Raw genomic sequence first — 10,101 nt, 5'->3', positions numbered from 1 at the left:
TTGTTTTGAATAGACTTAAGAACAGGGCTGGGGATTTAGCTCAGTGGCATAAGCACCAGCCTGGCAAATGGGATGTCATGACTTTGATCTCTGGTACAAAAAAAAAAAAAAAAAAAAGACTAAGAACAGTGACTGACCTTCAATGAAAGTTAATTGAATGCATTAAATTAATAATAAAACTAAAATGTCAACATCATGAAATATAAGACAAAAGATTAAAATAATAAATATTAAAGGTCTAGTTGTATAGAAATACAAGTTCTTTTGCTATTCATAAATGATTTTTACATTGTTGTTACAACTTGAAATTTCCTTAAAATTGTCATGAATAAAGTTTAGAGAATAGTCTTTCATTAATTTTTCCTGATTTGATTTCACAGAGGATATATAATAGAACTACAATTAGTAATATGCTCTAAGACTTCTTTTAGTTTAACACATTGGTAAATGAATAGTCCTTAGTTCTTACCCAGTAACATTGCTTCCAAGATCCATAGTTCCTTACCAAAGCCTCGTATATCTGGGATGACAAATTGGCTATTATAATTTAGAAGTTTTTTCTTTATAACATTAAGAAAATTTAGAAAAAGCTCCAAAAGAGAAAGGATGGATTAATATATAAACATTTTTTTTTCTGTGAAAAACTGTAACTGAAAACTGACAAATAGATGCAGTCATATGCATTTGGTATAGTTAAAAAAAACTGTGTCTAACATAAATTTACATTTAAAACCCCACACATAAATTGTGTCATTGTGGATTATCTACAAAGTGGGTAATATACTCAGGATTATTCTGGGCTGACTGTAAATAGCTTAACCCAGCAAGGATACTTGATCCTACTAGAGGGTAGTAAATCACTTACTTCTCAGAGGCTTACAATTTTTTTTCAAGCCACTGTCACTCCATCTAGTGCATGGAAAGGAGTAATTTCTTCTTCCAATGTTTCTTTTGCATTTCAATTGAAGTTATTGCATTGCCTTTTAGGGTTAAGAAACTGCATTAGTTTAGAAGGCAAAACAGAGCCTTACTGCATTGATATAATATTTATATGAAAATAAACCAAAGTTTACTAAAAATCATAGAGATTATATAAAGAATGATGGAAAACTACTCAATAGCCTTTCAATAGATGCCAGAGATGCATAAAGATATAAGTAAAAGGGTCAACTTTTCAGATTGTTCACCAGCAAGCAATTTCAATTTGTTACATGTTTTACTACAACTAGCAGTGGGGTTCCTATATATTTTAGGGAAACATTTTCAATAACATTCTATAAAGTAACCCCCAGATTGCTGATCTCACATAACATCCTCTATTAATTTTCAGGCCTTGAGGTGCTGTTTTTATTAAATTAGGGATACAGCCTACCAAATTAATAAATTATTACTGTGGAGACACTCTTGCCTTCTGAATGTATAAATGCATCGCTTAAATGACTCTCAGGGAATAATTTACACATGAAGAAGCTCTGGTGGTTAAAAGAGCCTTGTGTGTTTCTTATTTCTGGAAATAGTTCTTTAAGTGGATATCAAAGCAACTGTTTATTTCAAAGTAGTCACAATTCTTACTCTTCTGGCATTCCCAACACATTGTAACATTTTGAACAAAAAAACTGCATAAGAAACAGGAAAACAGTTCCAATTTAGTGTCTATATTCATAATCTGGAAAAGCTTAGCTTACTTTCATTATAGGATTTATGTTTTCCTCCAAAAGAATTACAACAAAATGAGTATGGAAAATACTTCAGATCAAGAAAAAGGAAATTGAGGAATTAGCTGTGGTTGCAAGACAGATCCCCACCTCCTTTTTGAAGCATTCAAACGTGGAATTCAGGGAAACTTCACCTAGTTTCTAACCTTGTGCTAGGGGTTTTCTCATATTTGGGCTGGTCATATCAGATTTCTGAGTTGTTTGTTTATGTGGGACACATATTTCTAGCTCAAATTTAGGCATTATGAAATGAAAAAGAAAATAATTTTGGCGAAAATTTCCCCCTAGGTTATAAAGCCTGCAATAGCAGAAAGCCTGGAATTCCTTACATTGTTAGAGCCCAGTGCTCTGAGCCTAATGCTCTGTGCCTGATGCATGGAACAGTTTTTGTGGATGCAGTACAAGGAAAAAGCACAATGTTACTGGGGAAAATCCTTAACTATTTTGAGTGTATGTTTACTGTCTTTCCCATTACTTAGCTTTCCAAGTGCATCTTCCTCTCCCCTCAAATTCAAACACAAAGGATGGGCAATTAATTTTTATTGAATTTGTGCTTCAATAATTTGTCACAAGAAATAAACTTTATTTTAGGGTGCTGTTTAACACTTTAATGATACTTTAAAGGCCCTCTTTTTGCTTTGCCAGAAAATCCAAACTGGCTTCAACTTCCACATTTTTTCTGTCTTTTTTTATGGTACCGGGGATGAAACTCAGAACCTTGTGCTTGCCAGGCAGGCAGTGTGCTGCTGATCTATCTGTCAGGCCCCTCAACTTCCAAATTAAACAGAACAATTACAAATGAAAAGGCTGGAGCCATAAATAATTGTATTAAGGCAGCAGTGATGGTAGTTGTAGTGATAGTGAGCTAAGAACGGCCACAGAGATTGTGGTCTTTTATTATTCATCACTATTTTTACTGCTGCTCAAGCTAACCCCATGGTTCTTCATACTGTTGTATGCACTATAGTGTAGTATGAATTTTGGTAATGATATAGGGGAATTCCCTATATACGAAATTCCCGACCTACTATATGTCCTATACAAGTTCGTGTTCTTTAAAATTGAAAAATGAATTTTAGGAACAGTGGAGGTTAAGAGCAGAAATATTTATTGAGAGAAAGAAAGCTTCTGTCTGAGAGACAGACAGAAACGGTCCAGTGTGGGTTGCCAAAGATTCTGCATTTCCTTGTGATTTTTATAGTGTAAATCCATGAGGTGAGGTGGGTCTAAAGTGGGGAAAACTGGGAACTTGCAAGGTAGACAGGCATGAGGTGGGACAGAGCTATGGTCAACCAATAAGTTTAATTGTTCAGGTAAAACTGACCAAATCAGGGACACATGGGGAAGTGAGTCATGTAGCAAGCGAGCATTCTTATGGATCAGTGGCTCTTCCTCTAGGAAGTTGAGATAGTGACTCCAGGCTTCTCAATGTAATCCATACTTAATCCCTACCTAATCCCTAACATTTATATTTAGGGTGTGGTTACATTTGTTTTGTTTTCTATTTTGAGATCTGGCTCATAGCAAGAAGTGTGTCTCTCCTGTAGGGTCACAAGACTTTTGGTCCTCTGTGCCTGCTTCTTCAAAGGCCTAGCCCTGTCTCAATACCTATATTTCTAACTAGCTCAGCTGCCTGTAACAATAAGATAATTACTCTTTGGATAAGTAGATTGTTTGGTCCTTCATTTAATTTATTTGGTTTTTTTGAGACAGGGTCTTGGTATGCTTTCAAGATTGGCCTTGAACTCACCAGATAGCCCAAATTGATCTAGAACTCAAAGTAATCCTCTTGGCTCAGTTTCTTGAGTGCTGGGATTATGAGTGTGCATTTGGTATTTAGCACTGAAATTAATTTTAAATTTCTTTCCATAGTTGGTTGTGGTGGTGCATGCCTGTAATTCCACCACTCAGGAGGTTGAGGCAGGAGGATCTCTGCAAATTCAAGGTTGACCTTGAACTACATAGTGAGACTCTATCTCAAAAAAAATTGTTTGAAACATATTTTCCCTAGACTGTTTTTCACGTTTGTATCTCTCATAAAGTGTGAAAATCTCCAGATGTGCTGGATAAGTAATTACCTGTTACTGCTAATTTGATTGCTTTTAACAGTCAATCTATTAAAATAGGTTAAATAATAATCTGAAAGACTGGTATAAACTCTTTTGTTTAAAGTTGAACCTAGAGTATTCAAGATTTTTTTCTTTTCTCCCAGCGCCAGTCTTTTTGTTGTAAAGGGGTCACTTAAGGACTTCTGTGGAAGGGATCCTTGCGCCATCTACTGACGGAATTTAAATTGCTAGTGTCTGGAGATAGCGCTTGGGTTGAGAAAGGTGGTTATCGGGGAAAGACCCTCTCAAAACTCTTTGACTTATCTGTGTTTACTAAAATAAATCTGAATTCAAAAAATGTAATTAAAAAAGACATTAGTTTCTCACGTGAGTTCCTTTTAGAGAGGCTCCCAAAAGAGCAAGGTAGACACGGAGCAAACTAGCCCAACATTGAAATCAACTCAAATGGGAATTGGACTGTTTTCACTTGAGCCCTAACTCACATTTACTACTGCTGGTTACTGCTTAATGGAAAATGTCTTTACAGATGAAACATCCAGTTAACCTTCCATTTTAATCTTACTATTAAAGACTTCTTCCCAATTTGACCATTTATCAAAAGTTTAATGTGCAGTAAGTAGGTTCACCTGTTACATTGATAATCTACCTGTCTAGTTTGTCTCTCTGTATGTAAACCTAATCCTTATATGCACATTGATTCAGCTACACATACGCCTAACACGACAATGTGAACTTATGCACCTGTGATACTGACTTAGGTTTTGTAGAAGATGATATGCAGTCACCTATTGGGTTGGGAAATCTGGGCCCTTGCACTTGGATTAAAATGTCTCTTCCCTTTATGTTGTTCCACTTTATGCTAGATTTTGTAGAAGGAAGAAGAATTGGGATTTTTCAATATGATTTTTGACTGTAACTGGGTAAATTTTAGGGGATCAAACTGTTGCAGCTGGAGGCTTAAAGTTGCCTGGAAGTGGTCTGATCTGATTTTCATTATCTTTGTGTAACTGAACTGAACACTAAAAGGTAGCAAGGACCCCCAAAGCCTCAGATAACTTCCTTCTCCATTTTCAGTTCTCATCATTCCAAGGGCCACAACAGCCTTGTTTTGCCGGTCTTAAGAAGGGAAGAGGAACAGAAGAAAGCAAGAAAGCTGAGAAACAAAGAGGAAAAACAAAAGGTAGGTAGAGAGAAGGAAAAGTTTAGAAGTTGGGGGGTTGAGGGGAAGGGGAGGTTAAATAAAAGAGTAAGAGCTTTTTTTTAACGAACCCAAGTCAAATCCACTTTTCATTTTCATATCAATCATCTAGATCATATCCGTTTCCCTTTTAAAGGTTGTCTTCGTATTTAAGGGAAGCCAGTCAGTACTCTTCGCCAACCCCACGCGTGGCAGCGCTCTTGTGTCCACTGGCACCAAGACAAAATACATCCGGAGTGGGAACACTAGCAAGAGAGCGACTCTGGGAACATCCCTGCGACTGGTTGTCATCTGGGAGCCTAAATGGATTAATACTCAGCGATGGATTAACCAATATGCCTAAAGATTATAATCCAATTTATGCACATTACAATCAGTATTAACTTTATCTGCTATTTTGAGGCTCCCAGACGCCCCGTGCCTCCTCGGAGGACAGTCCTCACGTTCTGATGCAACCGGCAGGCTGTCTGGAGGGGAAGCTCCCGAAGAAAACAACAGCAAGCCTGGTCCCCAAGGGTGGGCCAGTCACTCCTAGGTGTCCAGCCTTCACCTGGGCACCGCTTTGTGAATCTTGCCAGGCCAGGATTACCAGCGCTGGAGGTGACCCTTGGGAGGGAAAGCCTTCTCTCGCCTCGTTCATTTCATTTTAAAATTTTCTGTAGCGGTGGCAGAAGGGCGGAGAGGGAGGGAGAGGGCGGGTGCTTTTGAGCGCTCTGAGAAGGGGGCCCAGGGATCTCGGCCGGTTGTAACAGCCTCAGCGATAGCCGTTTTGATGCTGGTTTTTTTTTTTTTTTTGGTTTTGTTTTGTTTTTGTCTTTTGGTGTTTTTTTTTTGGTAGGGCAGCATTTCTCTCGCTTTCTCTTTAAATAAGTTTGTTTGGGTGTGAGTTCTTGCCTTTTCAGCACAAAACCACAAAAATACGTGGTGGAAAGTAAAAGAAAACCCACTCCCCCTCCTTCCTCGAACGTGGTAACTGACGCCAAAGACTAGATTTAACGCCCTTCCCGGCTGCTGGGGGCTCTGGGCAGTGGCTACATTCCAGCAGTTTTAATCCGTTTTTTATTGTAAGGCGAACGGAGTTTACACAGGGGCTGGGCCGGCTCCGCAGCTGGCTGCTCCCCCCGCTCCAGCCCCCTCCCCTCTCCTCCCCTCCCCTCCCCTCCCCAACCCGGCAGGAACCTGTTACTTTAAGCGAGGCGTTCCAGTGTGGCGCTGCGGGCCGCCGGGGTTTCGGGAGCTGGCCGCTGATTGGCTCTTTCGAGCTCCCCCTGGCTCGCTCGCTCGGCCTCCCCGCGCGCTCCGCCCCGCCCGCGCGCCCTCCCTCCGCCCCGAGAGGCTTGGAGCCCGGTGTCAGGCGCCACGGCGCATGCTCGGGAATCATCCTCTGGCCCTGGAGCTGCTTGCTTCGGCGGCTGCTGCTTTTGCTTTTGGAGCTGAGTTTAATAAGCGAGCGAGCGAGAGGGCGAGCGCGCGGGGGCTGGGGGGGCGGAGAGGCAGAGAATGTCCGCCATCTACCCTCCGCTCCCGGGCGCGCTCTCATTCATAGCAGCCTCTTCATGAATTACAGCTGAGGGGGGCGGGGAGGGGGGTACCACACAACACCCCGGCAAACCTCCGGGCCCCCAGGCATGGCTAGCTCGGTAAGTACATGCAAAAATAATAATAAAAGACCTCCCCCTCCTTCCTTCCTCCTTCGCCCTGCGCCGCCGCCGCTGCAGTCCAGACAGCGCCAGCGCTGCGCGGCTCCAATTAGAGAAAGGTTGGTGCGGCTTGCAGGGAGCAGCCGCCTCTCCCTCGGTCCCCGCTCCCCTCCTCCCCACCCTCCCCGGCGCGCGCGCACACAGACACACACTCACACATACACGCGCGCACACACTCGCACACAGACACACTCGCCCCTCCACCCCCCGCGCCGCCCGCCCTCCCTTCTCGCCTCTTCGCAATCACGAGAAGCGCACTCACACTCCTTCTCGCTCACACGCGCGCGCTCACACACACTCACTCACACACGGTGGAAGGAGGCGAATAATAACTCAGCCATATTTCAGCCGCCGCCGCCGGGAGCTGCGGGCACAGTCCGGGGAGTCGGCGAGCAGCCTCCGCGCAACGCCGCGGCCGCTACGATGGTGCGTTCCCTCGGCGTGCGCGCGGGCCGGAGAGTGCGGGCTGACAGCGGCGGGCTGCACGCAACTTTGCCCCGGCGCCGGGCGGAGCGCGAGCCGAGCCTCCGCTGCTGTCCGCCCGCCGCCTCGCCGGCCTGCATTCTCATGTGTATTATTTTTTGGGGGGAGGCAGGAGGTACTTTGGGGCCACTTTGGTTATAGAAAGAGTGGTGCGGGGGCAGTGTTCAGCCAGCCTCGCCGATCGCGTGAGGCTTTTCGTGGGGGGGGGTGTGCGCGGGTGCTTTAAGTTACGGATGCTTCGGCGTGTTTTCCTGCGGGCGTGTGTGCTTGTGCGTGTGTGTCCGTGTGCGTGACGACGTCTCATTTTTGTTATGCACGAACCCCGTGGTAAAAGCACGGGAGTTTGTGCCCATCAGCAGAGGCGCCTGTAGTTTCCATTCCGCCTGGCACAGCGCTCCACACGCACGCACACACACACGTACACAAAGACTTCCTCGGCGTGTGCCTGTCGCCGCGGTACTTTCGGGGAGGGGACTCGCCCGGAATCCCCCGCTCCCAGTGGTCCCAGCCACCTCCCCTCCCACGCCTGGAAACCGCCTGGCATCGCTTCCTAATTGTCTCCTAATTTGTTACCGATGCATTTGTAGTGGAGCTTGTGGCTGAGTGTGTTCCCCCACCCCGACCCTCTTCCCGACTGGGGGTAACATTCCGTTACAATCCTAGTCGGCGTGGATGCGGGGCCCCGGGCCACATTGGCCCGGCACTATGTATTTGAGGGTGTGGGGTGTGCGCGCCCACACGCGTGAGACGTGGGTGCAGAGGGCACTGCCGTTTCCTTTTATGTGCGTTTCAAGGAGGAAAAAAAATGTCAGGCGCAGTGTTCAGTACCGAACGGTCGCCTTCCTGTTGTTCACGGCTGTCTCTCCTCCCCCTGCCCGCAGTGTGCCGTGCAGGTGAAGCTGGAGCTGGGGCACCGCGCCCAGGTGAGGAAAAAACCCACCGTGGAGGGCTTCACTCACGACTGGATGGTGTTCGTGCGCGGCCCGGAGCACAGTAACATACAGCACTTTGTGGAGAAAGTCGTCTTCCACTTGCACGAAAGCTTTCCTAGGCCAAAAAGAGGTAGGGTTGCAGTACAAAAGAGGCTTGATAAAAAATGTCTTTGCTAGGCGAGGAAACAATCGCTGGCCCCGGAGGTCCCGCTGCCCGGCTCCCCGCCCCCGCGCAGCTCTAGCCCGCCTGGCCTGGGGACCAGGGGGTGCGGTGCTGCCAGCCAGGGCCCTGCTGCCCCCTTCGCGCAAGAGCGACTTTGGGTTCCTGAAAGACACCGCAGAGAAAGGACTGTCAGGTGTCGGATGTTTATTCATCCCAAGCCAGTTCTCATCAGCTCTCTGGGGTTAGCCTCGGGTTCTGCGGAGAAGGTGTAATTAGTTGTTGGGTTTGGAGGTGTGGGGAGCAGAGGGAATAAACAGTTTACACCCCCCACCCCCGAGAAATAGAAATTTACCTGTGTTGTTAGCAAGGAATGCATTGGATGTGATTATTGTTCCATCTTGAGAGGAGAATTCTCTTTAGGGTCTTCTCTGCCTTCCCCTCTGAGTGTGAAGCACTGAATGCCAGTTGTCAAAGACTTCTTTTAGGGGATTAGGCATTGCCACACCCCACCCCAGTCTCGATTTTATTTATTTGGAGGGCTTACTCCTTCTGCCCTCTTTCCCCCATGATGCTTGACAACTGCTTAGATTTTGAGCTATGGTTGTGTCTGCTAGATGTGATCCGCAGGGAGAGGCTTCTTCAAAGGTTGCAAGCTAAGTTTCAGAGAAACCATGCGTGTTTGTGTCTTCTGACCTTCCCCACCATGGTTCTTACTCTTGGAGTCTAGTTTGCACAAACTTGCTGAGCATCTGCAGTCGAAACATTTTCCAAAACACAGTAGGACAGCTTTGGAAAAGAGAAAAGGGGTGTCGTTTTAAAAGAAATTTAAAGGAGGTTTGAGAAATCTTTGTTTGGTCTCTGGAAAGCTACTGTCTGGTGTTTTAGTTGGATTAGTGGAGGTAACAGTACAAATACAATAAGGTGCTTTGTTTGTGAGCAGGTTTATTTATCTAAGTTGACACAATGGTTAGTAGTTATCTTCCATTTGATCCGTAATCTTTATTGGCATCTAGAACTCCTGCAGTTTCTTAGAGTAACATCATAATAAATCCATTCTGCTTAGAGCTATGTGGAAATTATTGAACATTCAGGGGCTGAATAAAGAAAGGAGGTGGCAGAGTCTGTGTTGGTGCTTTCCAATGTTCGTATAATGGGAAGGAAGATTGTGTTTTTGTGCCTTTAGTGATTTGGTTTGTAGCACCTCTTGAAAACTTAAACAGTTGAATTTGATGGGCTTTGTCGGATGGTTAATAAATGCAGCCAGCTCCTAATAGAAGGTTAGGAGTAACCTGCCTGGCTTATAGGAAATAACATTTTGTATTTAGTATTTTGTATCAAAATATAGGTTGGGATAGTATACTTGTTTTTTCACCAAAGCTGTGTTAAGGATGGACACTGTCAAGTTTCTGTAGCTATAGCAAACTGTCACTATATGATGTTTCTTGGAATCTTTTTCCATGTGTCTGTAGAGCCATTGCAGAGGAATTTAAACAAAAGAAACCACCTTCTAAGATCCTGGGGATACACTGTTGCTGCTGGTTGACTGCTATTCCCTTCAAGGTGAAATATACTTAACAAAAAGCAATATTTATTATATTAGAAAATTAACTCAGTTGGCAGAAGATGTGGCTCTTGAGGTAACTTTGTTTAGGCACCTTAATAATTAGCAAATTGGCCTTATGAAATTAAAGATGATCAGCCTCTTCTGTGTTTTACCAGTGTTTCTCTGCTTCAGTGGGTGTGTGTGGTGAGATTTTCTTTTATTTCCTGTACTTAATGATTTTCTGTCCAGCCTGAGGGAACCTGAGGGTGCTACCCACATGGCCCAAACCTGGGAGTTG

The 10,101-nt window shown here is 44.6% G+C and overlaps 1 protein-coding gene across 4 annotated transcripts in view; it reads left to right on the top strand.

The window, feature by feature from the left end:
• Window positions 1-5,425: 5,425 nt before the first annotated feature.
• Mllt3 (MLLT3 super elongation complex subunit) overlaps window positions 5,426-10,101 on the top strand; it is a 260,325-nt gene continuing 255,649 nt past the window's right edge. For 2 of the 4 annotated variants that reach the window (XM_063251858.1, XM_063251833.1), the window contains exons 1-3: window positions 6,418-6,622; window positions 7,031-7,108; window positions 8,047-8,227. In XM_063251858.1, the coding sequence (XP_063107928.1) occupies window positions 6,611-6,622; window positions 7,031-7,108; window positions 8,047-8,227 (271 nt within the window). In that variant the 5' untranslated portion in view covers window positions 6,418-6,610. Of the gene's footprint in view, window positions 5,583-6,417; window positions 6,623-7,030; window positions 7,109-8,046; window positions 8,228-10,101 lie in introns of those variants that run through there. The other 2 variants (XM_063251854.1, XM_063251844.1) reach the window with 2 other exon arrangements.

This window comes from Cavia porcellus, unplaced genomic scaffold, assembly GCF_034190915.1.
Source record: "Cavia porcellus strain 051 isolate PalLab524CR breed Dunkin Hartley unplaced genomic scaffold, mCavPor4.1 scaffold_1, whole genome shotgun sequence".
Taxonomy (NCBI): domain Eukaryota; kingdom Metazoa; phylum Chordata; class Mammalia; order Rodentia; family Caviidae; genus Cavia; species Cavia porcellus.
This window is presented reverse-complemented; position numbering and strand designations above follow the sequence as displayed.